The sequence below is a fragment of the Triplophysa dalaica genome, chromosome 8 (genome assembly GCF_015846415.1).
Source record: "Triplophysa dalaica isolate WHDGS20190420 chromosome 8, ASM1584641v1, whole genome shotgun sequence".
Lineage (NCBI taxonomy): Eukaryota > Metazoa > Chordata > Actinopteri > Cypriniformes > Nemacheilidae > Triplophysa > Triplophysa dalaica.
The window spans coordinates 2,288,479-2,305,000 of record NC_079549.1 but is presented as its reverse complement, the minus strand read 5'-3'; the positions used below and the strand labels follow the sequence as shown (position 1 = coordinate 2,305,000).

Below are 16,522 nucleotides of genomic sequence, written 5' to 3'. Positions count from 1 at the left end.
GGGCCAATGTTTGGCGATCAGCATTCGTAATAATATGGTCTTTTGTGTTCTGCAGAAAAATTAAAGATATCCAAATTTGTAATGACACGACGGTGAATAAATTCCAAAAGAATTTATTCCCTCAAAGATGCATTTCTACAGTGAATACACTGAAAACAAGTGTTTTTATATACAGAGTATATATTTCTTCTTCTTGTTTTTTTAGATGCCTATGAGAATGCCCGAAACTTGTGTGACAGGTATTATATGAACTCACCTGAGCTTGTACTGGAGGAATTCAATGGTAATCTTTGCACGTACAAGTGATCACGTCTGTGAAGTCATGTGACCTCAGCGATCCGTATCACCGTTGTGTAGTTTGACTGTTGTTTCTTATATTTTGCAGTGAAAGGACCTGAGGAACCCATTACTGTAGTTTACGTGCCCTCTCATTTGTATCACATGGTATTTGAGCTCTTTAAGGTGGCGTACATCAATTCTCACTTCAGTTTTTTGAGAATTATTTCACAGCACAGTAGTTGATTTCATGTAAACATACTGTACAAAAACAGCGTGGGGAAGTAAACACTTTTTTAGTTTGAGTCATAAATGCAAGATTTTAAAGGAGTAGTTCACTTTCAAAATAAATGTTCATGTTAATTTACTCACCCCCATTTCATCTATCATGTTTATGTATTTGTTTCTTTAGTGGAAAAGAAATGGAGGTTTTTGATGAAAATATTCCTGGATTATTCTCCATATAGTGGACTTCAATGGACTCCAAACGGTTAAAGGTCAAAATGACAGTTTCAGCGCAGCTTCAAAGGGCTTTAAATGATACCAGACGATGAATAAGAGTCTTATCAAGTGAAACCATCCGTCATTTAAATAAAAATTGTATATGCTTTATAAACACAAATGCTTGCCGTGCTCTGTTCTGCGATATACGTTCATGACTTCACGTAATTCCGTTGAAAAGGTCACACTTGATGTAGGTGGAAGCACCGAGTCAGTTGAATGTGCAAGTTTTCAACGTAATTACAGGTGTTACTTAAGAAACAAATACATTAACATCTTTGATGATATGGGGGTGAGTAAATTATCATGAAAATTAATTTTGAAAGTGAACTACTCCTTTAATGATGTGACGTGATATTAAATATAGGACAGACTGAATTTGTAGTAGTAGTGCTAAGATATACATTACATTTATGCATTTGGCTTTTATCCGAAGCCAGTTACATTGCATTTTACTATACATTTGCTTCTGAGTATATAAACATACAATGTGATTCCTGCAGAATGCCATGCGCGCTACCATGGAACTTCACGAAGATGCCATGCACTATCCACCGGTACATGTGAGGGTCGCTCTCGGAGAAGAAGACATGACCGTAAAGGTATGGACAAACAGGTTCAGAAGTCTTCAAAGCTGAAAACAGCCGGTTGAATTCTTAGTGTTTACATTGCAGATATTGCATAAGTCTTTTTGTGGAGGTACTCCCTCTGAGGAAATCAATATTTTATTAATTTAAGTGCACATTTGCATGTTTAAAGTAACTGTGAACCGGAAGTTGAAAAGTTTTTACTACTCCTGTATTTTAACACATTTCCCTGTGGAATGGAATTTCTGAGAAAATTGTGGGCGTGGCTTTTGTATTTCTCTGCGATTTGATTGGATGTATAAAAATAGAACTGGTAGAAGACTGACTTTTGAAGGGGAGGAGTTAACGGATGCTCCGCCCAAGCTGTCTTGACAGTCTTTTAAGACGAATAGTCAATACAGGAAGGAAGTGCATTTTCAGATTTTAACTAAAGATTAATACAGCACCCAAATTTAAGAAAGAGAATGAGCCACATTGTAAAACTATTTACAATATAAACGCTTCAATATTTCATAAAAAATAGTCATTGTCATTTTGTATTTCAATGGGACTTTAACTTCAAAAATATTAATTTTTATCCGTTTGAGGTGTTTGTTAGTAGTAATTTACCTAACTGTTGTTATTTCTAAACATTTATTTGTAATTTAAACAATTTCGAAGTTGTATATGCACTGGTAGACACACAAACCCCTGCATGAACCCAATTTTGAAATCCATGGCATAAGTCAAAGAAACCCACAGATTGTGAATACCCTCCTGATGATCTAGATCAATAATTTAAATGGAGCCCAATATAATGTCATTCTCCATCACTGGCTCAAATCTGAGTGTACTGTTGTCTCATAGGTCAGTGATCGTGGGGGAGGAGTTCCACTGAGGAAGATTGAAAGGTTGTTTACATACACCTACTCTACGGCCCCTCGTCCTCAGATGGACACGTCTCGAGCCACTCCTCTGGTCTGTATCACACACAAATAAGTGATTTGAATTGTCATAGCACTAAGATGTTAGTTGAAAGCAGTACCATTAAAATTTCTGATTTTCAGTATCACCACAAAAACATTACACATCTTAAGTAGAAGTAGTTGGTTAAATGTAAGTTTGAGTAGAGCAGTTTTCTACTTATACAAATATTATGTTTTAATAATTGAAACAATCGTTTCTGATATATGTTGGGATATTTATAGAGAAGCAGTAAAAGTCAGTTATTGTGTGAGTGAGCTGAAGATTTTTGCTTTAATGTGATTGTGTGTTTTGTTCTCGGGCTCTTAGGCTGGTTATGGTTACGGGCTGCCCATCTCCAGACTTTACGCCAGGTATTTCCAAGGAGATCTCAAGCTCTACTCCATGGATGGATACGGTACTGATGCTGTCATATACATTCGAGTGAGTCATTCCATCTGTCTTTATGGAGAAATTCTGTTTTCAAATGCACAATAATGTAAAAAAGAATAAGTCTTAGCACTGACACCCAAAAAGCTGACAAAAAGGTTCACAGTTTGTGGACGATAGAAGATAAAATCAATGTGGTTTTGTTAGTCTGAACACAGTATCTGTAATCAGATTTTTCGGGTTTTTCATTTTCTTGTTTTACCTCCGACAAGAATTAATACGTTCATTTTAATATAAATCAAAAATAAAATAAATTGTTACATTATAACCAAACACAGACCGGAAGTTATTTTCGCCCCAGGTGTACACGTCCGATGAAATTGAATCTGAGACTTGAATTAAAGATCTGATCCATAAATAAATATACTAGCTCAGATGACTAGCTGGTTTGTCTCATGAAAATGGTTAATTTCCTCATTTCATAATTATTCTAATATAACTGTTCATCTGTTTGAAGGCTTTGTCCACCGAGTCCATCGAAAGGCTTCCGGTGTACAATAAATCTGCATGGAAACACTATAAGAGCATCCACGAGGCGGATGACTGGTGTGTTCCCAGTAAAGAACCCAAGGACATGACGACCTTTCGCAGCTTCTAGTGTCCCGTACAGCTCAAAGATGCTTTGGGTTTGCTCTCTCCAGTTTCCCTTACAGCTTTTCCATCAATGCAGATCCAGAACTGACAGAACGAACAGATTTCACCACCCACTCATGATAAAGATCACCTACAGAAATGAGTAATAAGAGTCCGGGCTCTGAAAGATGTTGTCAGGGAATACGTCACACAGGGACATGCTACGTCTCAAGATGTGTGTTTGCAGGGATGTAAACTGCACTGGGTGGCAGTATTATACAGTAAGTTAGCACAGGCGTTGCTAGTGCCATGCTCGCAGTTACACTGTTTGGATGAGTTTAACTTTAAGAGTGTGCCAGTATAAGCTTTCTTGATGTATTTTCTTAATGTAAGATTATTATATATATATAGAAAAGAAGTGGGTGTAATTTACTTGTCTGCCATAGAGACGTGTTCATTTTGCAGTGTTTCATATTGTTGACAAACCGTCCCACGTATTACCAGTTCTGTTTTTTGGCTGAAGAATGTATAAAATCGAGTTCATTGTTCATTACAAATCCTTCCACAGTGCTGAAATGTTATCTTCTTAAGCAATGTTTCGGGACATTAACTGACAAACACAGAACATGCATTTAAACAGAAATTGTGTGATGCTTTTGTTACCATTAATGTGAAACTCGTCCAGAATTGATGTGTTAATAAAGGATTTAGAGTGCAGTGTCGCAGTGCCCTCTAGTGGAGAGAGGCTGCAATGCCGTTTTCTAATGACATGAGATTCAGACATTTGGGCCCAAGTCTGTCTTGAAGCGATACCTCCCCCAAAAAAGAAAATTCTACTCATCTTCGAGTTGTTCCAAATCTGTAGAAGTTTATTTGTTCTGATGAACACAAAGATATTTGGAATAATGCTTACGACCAAACATATCTTGCCCCCGTTGACTCCCATAGGAGGATTTTTTTATTGTGTTTAACTCTAAAGACATTTTGAAGAATGTAGGAAAGCAAACAGTTCTGGGGCACTTTTTCCTACTGTGGGGTGCAAGATCTGTCTGGTTATAAGCATGCATCCAATATCTTTCTCTGTGTTCATCAGAACAAAGAAATGTATACAGATCATTAACTCGAAGGTGAGCAAATGATGACAAAATTTTAAATTGGGGTGAACTAACCCTAAACGACTTTATTTTGGAATATTTTAGAAACTTGTAATTCAACATTTTGTTACAGAGTAAAAAGTATTTATTTTGCAGCTTATACATTTTGTACCAGATAGAAAGTTTGATTTAAGTCTAAAAAATCAGCCATTTTATACAGTGGAAAAGTATTTTGTGATCACAGGACATAAAATCATGATGACAAACACAGATTGAGTCTGTTTTTAAAACAAATTTACAATCAGATGATAATCCTTTACTTCGACGTATTACACCATCAGAGAAATACAGTTCTGGTCACAGTTACTGATAAAACTATGCCAGCATATTTGTGATCAATCCTGACTGTCCGAATACAATCGATTTCAGAGACGCGAATTCATTTCACCAGTTTTATTCTGCATTTTAGAATTAGCAAATCATTTTAACCAGTGAGCTATCCTACTTAGTAGAACGTGTACAAAAGTTAGATTCATGTTTTTCCTTAAAGATATTCTAATAGATGTATATAAAACATTTTATTTGTACATTTATAAACCGTGCCCCAACTAGTTTCGGTAAAAATATAGTGCTCATATAACTGTACAAAGTTCCAGCAAAATGATCCATTGGGCACCACAAGCCAAAATGACTTCTAAAATAAAATAGAAACTATTTAAAAGCACTATCCATGCCTCCATATTGGCGGCAAAGTTGTGAAAATTTGCGTCCGACTACATTTTTCCATAAAAATAGCACGTTTTTATAGCCCCTATAGTGGTTGTGTCATAAAATACAATTAAAACTAATAAATTTTTGGTCTGCTATGGATTGGACAGATGTAAAATCCAAACCATGTCATACGCTAGTCTAATAAACTAAAAAATTATAATAAAATAAAACTCTTACCCAGAAGGCAATTGGACGAAAGATGGACACGGTCAGTAAACATTGATCTTAGCAAACTCACAGGCGCTAACCAAACACATATGGACAAAAACTTTGTGCTGGAATGAGAGTGGTTATAAAGACAGACATGTCAAACCCAAAAGCCGTTCAATAGTGGTCAGGACGCGTGTATTCAAACATCCTCACTCAGGGTTTCATAAGGAGCTTCATGAATGATTCTGATCAGGTTTTTGATCATTTACTGACCGCTGACTTAGTGTTTGTATTGGAAGTACAGTGGTTATTTAGTCGTCCCATGTCATCTATGGATGAAACGGGGCCGGAGTGTGTCATACAGTGATGTGAAGAGAAACAAATGGTGACATGCACTGATTCTGAATATCATCAACATAATGAGTCAGTGCTGGCGGGTAGCCGTGCGCTCCGTCTGGCCTCTTTATCTCGCTTCTCGCGCTGTTTATCCAGCTTCTCCTGAGCCTTCTTCATCTCCTTCAGTTTCTTCTTAATGGTGGCGCGATCGTTCTGACTGGACACACCCAGAGCCTGCACAAGACGTTTTCAAAAGTCACAATGACTGGAATATACACACATGGATGTATAAAATGCTATAGACGTAAGTAAGTATTAAAAGCCACTTCACTACAGCTTTAAGTGTAAATAATCATTGTGATATTTACCTACTTGACACGATATAAAAAAAAACACTAATGTAACTAAAGTATATACTGTAGTTTTTTAAAGAGATAGTTGCCGTCTATTTACTCAAACTCAGGCCGTTCGAGATGTAGGTGACATTTTTTCTTGAGTAGAACCATAAAGAAGATTGTTTGATAAATCCGCAGCCCTCTCTGCTTCGTGTAAAGAGTTCCTAAAGCGCGTAATTCCAAAAGGTGGCTCCTGGCAACATGTTGACGTTTTGTGAAGTGACTCGCTCGATATTTTCATAAATTTGAACGTCATTTTTAATAATATTAGCCATATTGTACAGCCTGAACACTCCCTTTCTGCAGGTGGCGCTAAACGTACCAGACGCTGGTATGCCATCCGCAACCAAATACTACAAGAAGAAAATTGTGTGCAGATGCTGCTTATATTATAAAAAAATGACGTTCAGTATTATGAAAATATCGAATGATTCGCTTCACAAAACGTCAACATGTGACCAGGAGCTGCTTTTTGGAATTATGTGCTTTATAAACTCTTAGACAGGTGGACCCCATAGACTCCCATTATATAAAGCAAAGAGGGCTGCGGCTTTACCAAACAATCTTCTTTATGGTTCTACTCAAGAAAAAATGTAACCTTCATCTCGGACGGCCTGAGGGTGAGTAAATAAACGGCAAATTGGAGTTTTTTGCTGAACTTTCCCTTTAAGCTTAGCCATAACTGTAAGTGCAAAGTTCGGCCCACCTTGAGTCTGTCACTGTCCAGGTTCAGCAGCTGCTGTCCGTCGATGGATTGTGTGGTGAACTCTGGTGTGTACTGATCCATATTCATCCCCATCAGCCAATGACACACCTGCTGAGACGTCCAATCAGAGACCGGGCGGTTCTGCCACTGGTAGTCCTTTCCAGTAGAGCACGGCTCCTCATCCAGCATCTAACACACACAGATATGTCTGACTGTATCAATGAGGAACATCTCAGATTTCCGACTTCTTTAGACCAGGATAATGATGTTTGCTATTCCAACCCCATGCCATACACCCTAACCTCACATTAGTCTAGTTTTAACAGAAAATCATGATGTAAATAATTCAATTTAGACAACGTCTAACACCCATAAATTGTGAAAAAAAAACACAGTTAAGGCATTCACAAAAGAAAAAAACATGACGCACAAGAACAAACCTCTTTGACATGTTAAAAACAAAACACACAATTACGAAGAAACTTCAAGATTCGGTAACTGCCACCATAGATAATCTATTAACGGCCACGCATCTGCTTCAAACTAAAAATAACTACAAAACAGGATGGACGCGAGTTAAAGCAGCAGGACAGACTCCGCCCCGCACGAAACAATACTTGACTTGCCAGATGACCTTTCCAGGACATTAAAGCCATGCAAACAACCGCCGGCGAGATGTTGACGTGCGATCTCCACTCACCTCGCTGGATGAGAAGGTTAACGTGTGCGAGCGACCCGACAGGCTGGGCTCCACCACCAGCCCAGACAATTCTGAACCCGGACTGCTGGGGTTCGAATCATCTAGCACTGACAAAGTCTGGAACGAGCACAGAAAGCAGCATTTATAATTCAGATACGACGGTTGGCGGAGCTATTCATGACTGATAATCACCTTCAAGACAATATTAATCAGTGAAAGTGCTAAAGCATGCAGGTGCCGTTGATTCTAAATCCTACAACATGTGTGCCAACTGTTATGTATTATGTATTATGTATGTTATGATACAGCACTGATCTCTGTGTGTGGAGGGATGTAATGGGGGGAAACACTTCAATCAAAGATCTGGACACTTTGAGTGAATTTGTCCCACATACGGCACTGTCCATGTCGGGAATGGTTTTAAAGCACAGACAACAGATGCCTACACTTAAAGGTGAATCAAAACTATACATTTTGATTCTTTAATGACTTTAATATTATCTACGTCATAGAATGAATACAGGGTGTGTCGTTGAGTCCAAGCTTTTGATTTATTATACTGTATGAACTAATTACATATATCCAGTTATGTTGCAATCAATCAAAAATATATCCTAACCCGGTGATCAGGACTTATATCCAGCGGCCATATCACCCTGCAGCCCAAGACTGGTTGGCCACTGGAGCTAAGCAGGGCTGACCTGCTGGATGGGAGACGTGCTGGGAAATCTAGGTTGCTGTTGGAAGACGTGTTAGGAAGGCCAGCAGGGGGTGCTCACCCTGTGGTCTGTGTGGGTCCGTCTGTCCCAGTATAGTGACGGGGACACAATACTGTCAATAAGCAAAGTCCTTCGGATGAGAATTTAAAATCCAGAATTCACCCATTCGCCTCTAAACATAATGGCCTCCTAATCATCCTCATATGTACTTATTGGCTTCGTCACTCTATCTCCTCTCCACCAATGAACTGGTGTGTGGTGGGTGTTCTGGCGCAATATGGCTGCAGTCGCATCATCCAGGTGGATCCTGCACATTGGTTGTGCTTGAGCATATTCCCCCCTTCCATGTAAAGCGCTTTGAGTACCCAGAAATGCGCTATATAAATGTTACAAATTATTATATCTGGCCGTCTGCACATTATCCTGCTTATGGTTTTTATGGTAATTTTTAACATGGCTGTCTAGAAATGGTCTTTGGTGTATCTGGGAATGCACTGGATTTGTTCAGCTTTTATCAGAAGATGTGAGGTCACTGACCTTATGATAGGCCTGTCTCAATTGGTGTTCCACAGGGTTCTGTTTTGGGTCCTTCTTGGTTTCTAACTGTGTCTGAGACGGCTAACAATACTGTTAGTACTCTAAATAATTCTAAGATACCAATTACACTTCTTGGCTTTTTCACTTAATTACACTCCCAATTCATAGTGCAAGCACCATCATATTGTCAATTGATGGTTCTGTTTTGGACCCGTAAGAATCTCAGAGTCATTTGACCCTCATATTCAGATAATGATTAGGGCATCTGTCTTTTACCTTAGAAATAATGCGCACTTAGTTTTACCTTTTCTTCTGTTGAAAATTTAGTTTTGTGTTTTCCCACATTGACTTTTGTACTGCATTATTAGTTGTTATTTTAAAATCGACTCTTGTCATACCCCAAAATTATGGAAATCTCTCACAGCTGACATTACTGAAGCAAAATCAGAGCAAACTTAAAGTAGTGTTTTTACTTCACTCTCAAAACGTGTCATTTTAGAACTGTTCTTAATTTCAGACAGTCTGATAAAAAGACTGTTCTTTTTTTCTTGCACTACTCTCATCAGCACAGTATTATTTTTATTCAACTGGTTTGCACTTTATCTGCCATGTGCCAATTGTCACTTTATCTCTCTTTATTTTTATTTTTTTATTCTTCTACAATGTCCTCATTTGTATATCCATATAGTTTATATGTACATATGGTTAAATCGTATTTATCTTTATTTCAACGTCTACTGTCAGTGTTTAATGTTATTAGTATGCACCAAGGGTCTGAGAGTAACGCAATTTCGATTCTCTGTATGTATGTACTGTACATGTGGAAGAATTGACAATAAAGCACACTTGACTTGACTTGAATTTCCCTATTGCACTACATTTGTGTGTTTTACAGAGGTTGTATTTTTAACATCGATGTTTAAAATTCCTTTCTAGATTTTACTTTGAGATGCTGAATAAATGAAGTATTACAAAACAGCCACTGCTATATGAACATCTTTCACAAAGGTTATTTATTAATGTATACTCTAATTAAATTGTATTTTTAGTTATTGACTGCAACTTTTCATGATAAATCCAACGATTTCATTCTTTTATACCGCTGAGTCAGAATTATACAGCAGAAGATATACACAAAATACAGACACCATGAACTGTTGTGTATGACATTAGTGACCATGTGTGTTGTCAGCCAATCAGCCTCAACCAATAATCCACTGCTCTTGAATTAGTTACTTGAATTATACAAGTTGTTATTACTGTCAGGTTCAAAGTCAAATTAATGAAATACTTTAAGGGGAATTATTACAGATTCAGTGGCATGCAGTAACTGACCACCCTTCTTGCTACAGTAGATAAAAGTATCGGTCATTTAAAACTCATTCTAGACGAACTCTTCAACAGACAAGCTACTCCAGAACTACAAAATAACAAAACACGACAGACTAAGACACCATCCACATACACCAATATATTCTAGTCCAAAGACACAATCACAGAAAATCCAAATCAAAGGTCTTCATCACACGTAACATCATGCATCTACTGCGCTACATTGATTACAGACACACACTGTGATTTTTCATTTGTTAGTGCTACATTTAGTTCTTGTGAGCCTACTTTGTTAAAACAAATCTAGACATCTAGAATAGAAAATATACTGTACCAAATCTAAGGAGCGACTGAACAGAGAAGACCACGAGAGGTTTGTCTGTTTGGAAAGAGCGGTTAGTTAATCACAACACTGCCGTCCAAACATGCAGGACATTCCACACGGAACAGGAAATGATGTCAGACATCAGCTGGAGTTTGTAGTTGACCCCGATGTCTGAGTGATGATAATTAACCATTTGGCTGCATCTGTTTCCTGTTCGTCTGCTATTCTCGCCTTCTACTTCCTCACTTGTGTTGATCAGTGATCAGATCCATATGGTTGGTGGCCTTCAGCCTCAGTATTACAACAGTCAAATACAATCTAAGAACTGCCATGAAAGCTCTCTAATGGTTTAAGGCTTAAGACAACATTTGTTCAGATTTTTTTGTGCAGTCTGGACAAGTCCACAATAGTCTGTTTTGGAGCAGAAAGAGTTTACATAATTCCGGCACAGTCTCCAATTTTTGAACGTCAGACTATGACTCCATCCAGCTGGAAGACAAAATATATTTGATGTTTTAAACTGATTTTCGAAGACATACAGCATCTATCCACCCAAGACCACATATAAATGGCATCTTCTGTATGTGGGGATCACGAAATCTCAGGGGTTACGGGCATGGGTGTTACTCTGGTTGCCAGATCTTGCGAGAAAAACAGCGAACAGGAACACAGCCATATTAAACTGAAACGAATGCTTTATATTGGAAAAAGGTGAGCTGCACTTTCCTAATAACTCAAACTTTATCACCTCACGAGTCAAGCACAGAAACTGTTAAAACACATGGCGACACTTATTGTCGTTTGGTGTGCAGTTCCTCTGTTGGCAAGTGTATGACATCCAGAGTTTTAAAAGTTGTGTAGTGCATTACAATAAATCTCACCTTTGTTCAGGAACAACAAGGATCAAGAAATTAAAAGTAAGATTTATATGACAAGCAAATATTTGTAAACACAATACTTCGATCAAAATAATGCCGTTGCATTCATAATTGTATTCGTGATTAAAACACAGTACTGATCTCACCTTGTTTTTAGAATTGTGTGATTGTTCACTGGCATCTGTAGCGGTGTACGGGAGACTGCTGGATGAAGATGAAGGATCTCTGTCTCGGTCTCTGTCCTTCTCTCCGAACCAGGAGAAAGGCATGCAGGTGGGGATGGAGCTCATGGAATCTGAGGGAGAGACTCGAACTCCTGGCTCCTCCAACAACTCCGCCGAACCTCTAGAGAACCAGACGAGAGTGAACACAAGATCAAAAAAAACCACACTGGGTTGAGTTCAGATGTGTGAACGAACCTGCTGTCCAGCGACGCCCTCATCGATTCTTTGTTTTGTTTCTTCCCTTTCCCACCAGATTTCCTCAAGCCACTACCAGACACGAACACACACAGCCAAACACACAGCAAGCAGATTAGTAAAACAACACAAAACTTAAATCAACCTGTAACGTTTTTCATTCAAATTAGTTTAAAGTCCCTGTGAACCAGAAGTTGCGATCGTTTTAACTTCCGTATTCTGACGCATTTTCGAGTCAATGGATTTTTGAATGAGAAAAAATACTGGGCGTGGCTTGGATGTATAAAAGCAGCTGTTGCATTTTGAACTGGAAGCAGACTTAAGGGATCGACGTTTTGTGGTTAAACAAAGCTCGAAAACATTGAGAAACTGTAAGTGTTTTCGAAACAATACAACACCTCTATGTTTCTGGAGGCGGAGTTTACATGGCATATGCAAATAGCCTTTACGCACGTGGCGAGAGTGATCGTAGAGGTGTGGATACATCTGTACTATCTCTGCAACGCGACATTCAAAAGCATTGATGCTACTCAAATATTATCGTTTTTTTTTTAACATTTTTTTTTTACTTGATACTGCGTCTTAAAAACACGCCGCTCGAGTGCGAGTTGCTTCAAAAGGCATGAGACACGAACGTAAGGGTCATGCAAGTCTTTCAAACACTTGTTTACATAGAAAAACAATGGGGAAAGAAGCGCATTGGAATGGAAAAATGCGTTCTGTCTGAATGGCCCCAAACAGTTGAAGGGGAGGAGTTAAAGGATGCTCCGCCCAAGCCGTCTAACTGACGTCATTTAAGATGGATAGTCTTAAGGGTGGAAGTGCATTTTCAGATTTTAACTGAGAATTATGAGGGCACATGGGTGTAAAAAAGAGAATGACCAACATTGGTAAGCTATTTAGAATAAACGCTGCAAGATTTCATGAATCGTCGTTTTTAATTTCACTGGGACTTTAAGGAAAACATATGATGCTAAGGTGGACGTACCCAAAATCTGGGAATCTGCGTTTGGGTTTTCCAGCGGCATCGTTAGAATCCTCTAAAATAAAACATGGCATTGAATCAGTATCCGACACATATTAAAGTCGTAAAACATGCATTAAAAACTTATTTCAAAAATCGGACACATTTCAACTTAACCAGACACAGAGCAGGTACGAGTCATTAGAATAAAGTAAACTTTTGCTTCTGCTAATTCCCTTAATTTATCAAGTAGAATGGTGTTAATGTTACCTTTAAGCTCCTTGCCTTTGCCTTTGGACTCTCTCTTCTTTACATTCCGAAGGAAACTGGAGGGGGAGGAGTCTTTGGATGTTGAGAGGGCAGGACTCTGTGCATCCTTCAGCAATGATTGGCTACTGTTGGCCACAGAAGACGTAACGCTTTCTGTTGAGGGACTGACAGGGGAGGATATGGCCACTGCCAGAGTCAAACTCTCCCGGAATGATCTCCTGCGAGACGGAGGAGTTTCAGCACTGACTGATTCACCATCCTGAATGAGAGAAACACGCATAGGCCGTCAAACAGGTGAGAATCATCCACACGTGATGACAGGCTTCAGCTCATCTTAAGCTCACCTGTGAATGTTCTCCCGGGGAACTGAGAGTTTCTTTCAGTTTACTGCGGGATGGCGGCTGTCGCTTGGCTTTCTGGGCCAGCTGACCTTTGGCACGGTGGACACTGGTGTCCAAACGCTCCGTCTCAGGAACCGCCTCACTCCAGTCCACCCCTGAGATTTCAAACCCTTCTATTACATTTCATTAAACTTAGACAGTTGCCTTAAACTGATAGTTCACCAAAAATAAAGGTCATCATTTACTCGTCCTTTTGTTACTTTCAAACCAGTGATTTCTATCTTCGGCAGAGAACATAAGAAGATATTTTGAAGAATGTTGGAAACTGGCCCCCATTCACTTGCATTGGTTTTGTTTCCATACAACAGAAGAGAATTGGGTGCAGTGCTTTTCGAACTTTCTTCAAAATATCTTCTTTTGTGTTCTCCGGAAGAAAGAAAGTCATAAATGTTTGAAATGACAAGAAGGAGAGTAAATGATGACAGAATTTTCATTTTTGGGTGAACTGTCATTTTAATCTTTTAAACAACTGAGAAGATCACTCTTCACATCTCTCTCAGTTGAGCTAAACATAACTACATTCATGTCTACGATCATCTCTTCATAATGTTTACTGAAAGTATCATTTACAGTTTAATACATTTCAGGCAATCTGAGGTCAACACAACCTCACGATCAATGACATCTTGGCACCAGACCGTCATTAAAAAGCCACGAGACATAAAACATGAAGGTAAAACAGAACTTACCCAGAAGAAGTGAATCTGCAGACTTTCTGGCTGACAATGAAAGCTCATTATCACCATCACCAGACTCAAGCTTTGACAACTACGAACACACAGAGAATGATCAGATGTCACAGAACATGAAAGCTTGATCTGTTTGTCTTTGGTGAAATGAGAAGTGTTCTTACCCTCCGCTGCAGATCTTCTATCTGAGCTTTATATACGGCCTCTCTCTTCTCTGAAGCTTTCTTCAGCTCCTCCTCCCTCTGCTCGAAATCGGTCTCCCTACAAAACAAACACACATTTAGAGGCCTGTTTACACGCGACCATTTTCAACTGAAAACTTTTAATGCGTTTTGGCCGTTCATTTCCACGACAACGCCATTTTGGGGGACTGAAAACGCAAACATTTGAAAACGGCATTATCGTTTCCTTGTAAACTCTTAAGGCGCCGCTTTTCCAAACATGACATCATATGCTTGCGTAACAAATAACAAAGTTTCATATCAAGAGACTTAAAAAATTTGAGCTCACAGAAAAATATCAATTCTGGAGAATACTTAAGATGTTTTGAAGAACATACAAATATGGGGCTCAGTGACCAAGCAGGTTGAGCGTGAAACCTACATCCCAAAAATCTCAATTTACCAAAAATGTAAATTCAAACTGTATTAAAATGTATCAACATTAGTACAAAAATGTATTTTAATAACCCATGTATACGCAATAACTATGTATGCTATAATCACATACACATGTCCTACTAGGAGACTTCACAGAATAAAGACTTTAAAAGATGTGTACATTTTTTGTACTTTACGCCTTTTTAATACCATAGGACAGATGAGAGCGGACAGGAACGCATTGGATATAGAGCCAGGGCAGGGACCGGCAAATGATGCTTGAGACGGGAATCGAACTGCCGCATGGGCACTGGTACTATATGTCGGCACGCTAACCTCAAGGCCATCGGCACAGACATGAGTGTACCGTTTTGAGTGAACTACTACTTAAAGGGGTCATTTAAAAAAAAAACTGACTTTATCCATGTTTAAGTGCTAAAATCGGGTCTCTGGTGCATTTGCCAACTCCGAAAATGTGAAAAATGACAATCCAGTAACTTTGCTGTCAGCCTATCTCTGCAAGCCTATGAGAAAACGAGCGGATCAGATTTCGCTCACCATCTTACGTAGGTAGCAGTTCTTATTATAAAATTTTCGCCTTTTTTGTAACGTTTCCATCCATGGCGCTGCCGCCAATTTTGTTTTCGCGTGTGTGAAGTTCTAACATCCTGGCAAAAGAAAGCAAATCATGCTAACTGTTCTACTGTTGGGTGGAAAGACAAACAGAGAACAATGTTACCGCAGCCTCACAGGAGACAAGGGAGCAATGGATTTATTTTGTTTTCAATGGAAATCCTCCACACAAAGCAGCAAATAAAGACATTGTAAGTACCGGTATGGGCTCCGGCCACCCTCACGTTTTGTTATTTCACCCGTGAAACCCTGTGACGCGATCGCGGGTCTCACTCCCGAAAGCCGTCGTAACCGGACCAACAGGGACCGGAGCGCCTTCGCGAATGGCCCCGGGGGGAAGCAGGTGTGCTTATAGAAATGTGTTTGGTGTCCAAAGACAAGACACAGTAGTTTCTCATTAGCTTTGTGACCCTTCTTTCTTGGGTATGCTACTTTCACTTGTAGACAGCAGTGTGTATGGTTTGAAAGAAAACAGATGTGTGTGTTTAGTGTTTAAAGACGAGTCCTTGTTTCTCATTGGCTTTATGTAACCCTTTTTGGTTTTGGAAGCACAGGCTCACAGCCCTGGCTGCTTTTTCTGGTGAAAAGGAGGCGGAGATTATAAGCTGGTTTACACTTAAAGACACACACCCCAAAACAGTGCGTTTCTACTCAAATGCAAAACTTAGCAATTAGAGCATGGCATAATAAAAGATCTGTGGTGTATTTTCAGCTGAAACTTCACAGTTTCTGGACCCCTATGATTTATGTAGCTTTCCTGAAGCTCAGTGGTAAAAGCATTGCGTCAACAACGTAAGGTTGTGGGTTCGATCCCAGGGCATTGCACATACCTATGTATATAAAAATGTATAGGACATTGCGATGTAAGTTGCTTTGGAAAAAAAGAGTCTGATACATTTAATTGTAAATATTACATTTGTGTAAAAGAAGAAAACAACCTCTCCTTTAAAGTGTATTATAAAGACAGTGCAGATGTTTTTTTTAAGGCAGAGGTCAGTGCTGACATCATGGACTCACTTCTGCTGAAAGTCTTTGAGTAGTTTCTTGGCTTTGATGTATTTGTTTTCCAGCTCTTCATACTGGCTCTGTGTGTTGTTGAGTTTCTCATTGATGGTTTTACAGAGAGTCTGAGCCTCCAGCCAGTTCTTCTCCATCTGAGCGGTTCTCTCAGAGTTCTCCTGAATGGTCCGCTCTAACTGAGCCTCTCTCGCCCCCAACGCCGCCCGCTCCTCCTCCGACTCCCTCAACTTGAAACAAGACGATAGCATTTAACCG

At 39.2% G+C, this 16,522-nt stretch overlaps 2 protein-coding genes across 4 annotated transcripts in view; one reads left to right on the top strand and one right to left on the bottom strand.

The window, feature by feature from the left end:
- pdk1 (pyruvate dehydrogenase kinase, isozyme 1) overlaps positions 1–4,046 on the top strand; it is a 5,657-nt gene extending 1,611 nt beyond the window's left edge. Inside the window, exons 6-11 of the mRNA XM_056755547.1 lie at positions 206–283; positions 386–462; positions 1,281–1,379; positions 2,211–2,321; positions 2,637–2,750; positions 3,214–4,046. Of these exons, the coding sequence (XP_056611525.1) occupies positions 206–283; positions 386–462; positions 1,281–1,379; positions 2,211–2,321; positions 2,637–2,750; positions 3,214–3,354 (620 nt within the window). The 3' untranslated portion in view covers positions 3,355–4,046. The remainder of the gene's footprint in view (positions 1–205; positions 284–385; positions 463–1,280; positions 1,380–2,210; positions 2,322–2,636; positions 2,751–3,213) is intronic.
- A 443-nt stretch (positions 4,047–4,489) lies between these two features.
- Positions 4,490–16,522, bottom strand: part of ppp1r9ala (protein phosphatase 1 regulatory subunit 9A-like A) — a 36,152-nt gene continuing 24,119 nt past the window's right edge. Inside the window, exons 9-20 of one of the 3 annotated variants that reach the window (XM_056755543.1) lie at positions 16,265–16,494; positions 14,180–14,276; positions 14,016–14,094; positions 13,270–13,421; positions 12,926–13,184; positions 12,680–12,731; positions 11,692–11,763; positions 11,419–11,617; positions 10,404–10,448; positions 7,482–7,598; positions 6,782–6,970; positions 4,490–5,914 (exon numbers count right to left, since the gene is read on the bottom strand). In XM_056755543.1, the coding sequence (XP_056611521.1) occupies positions 5,756–5,914; positions 6,782–6,970; positions 7,482–7,598; positions 10,404–10,448; positions 11,419–11,617; positions 11,692–11,763; positions 12,680–12,731; positions 12,926–13,184; positions 13,270–13,421; positions 14,016–14,094; positions 14,180–14,276; positions 16,265–16,494 (1,650 nt within the window). In that variant the 3' untranslated portion in view covers positions 4,490–5,755. The remainder of the gene's footprint in view (positions 5,915–6,781; positions 6,971–7,481; positions 7,599–10,403; positions 10,449–11,418; positions 11,618–11,691; positions 11,764–12,679; positions 12,732–12,925; positions 13,185–13,269; positions 13,422–14,015; positions 14,095–14,179; positions 14,277–16,264; positions 16,495–16,522) is intronic. The other 2 variants (XM_056755544.1, XM_056755545.1) reach the window with 2 other exon arrangements.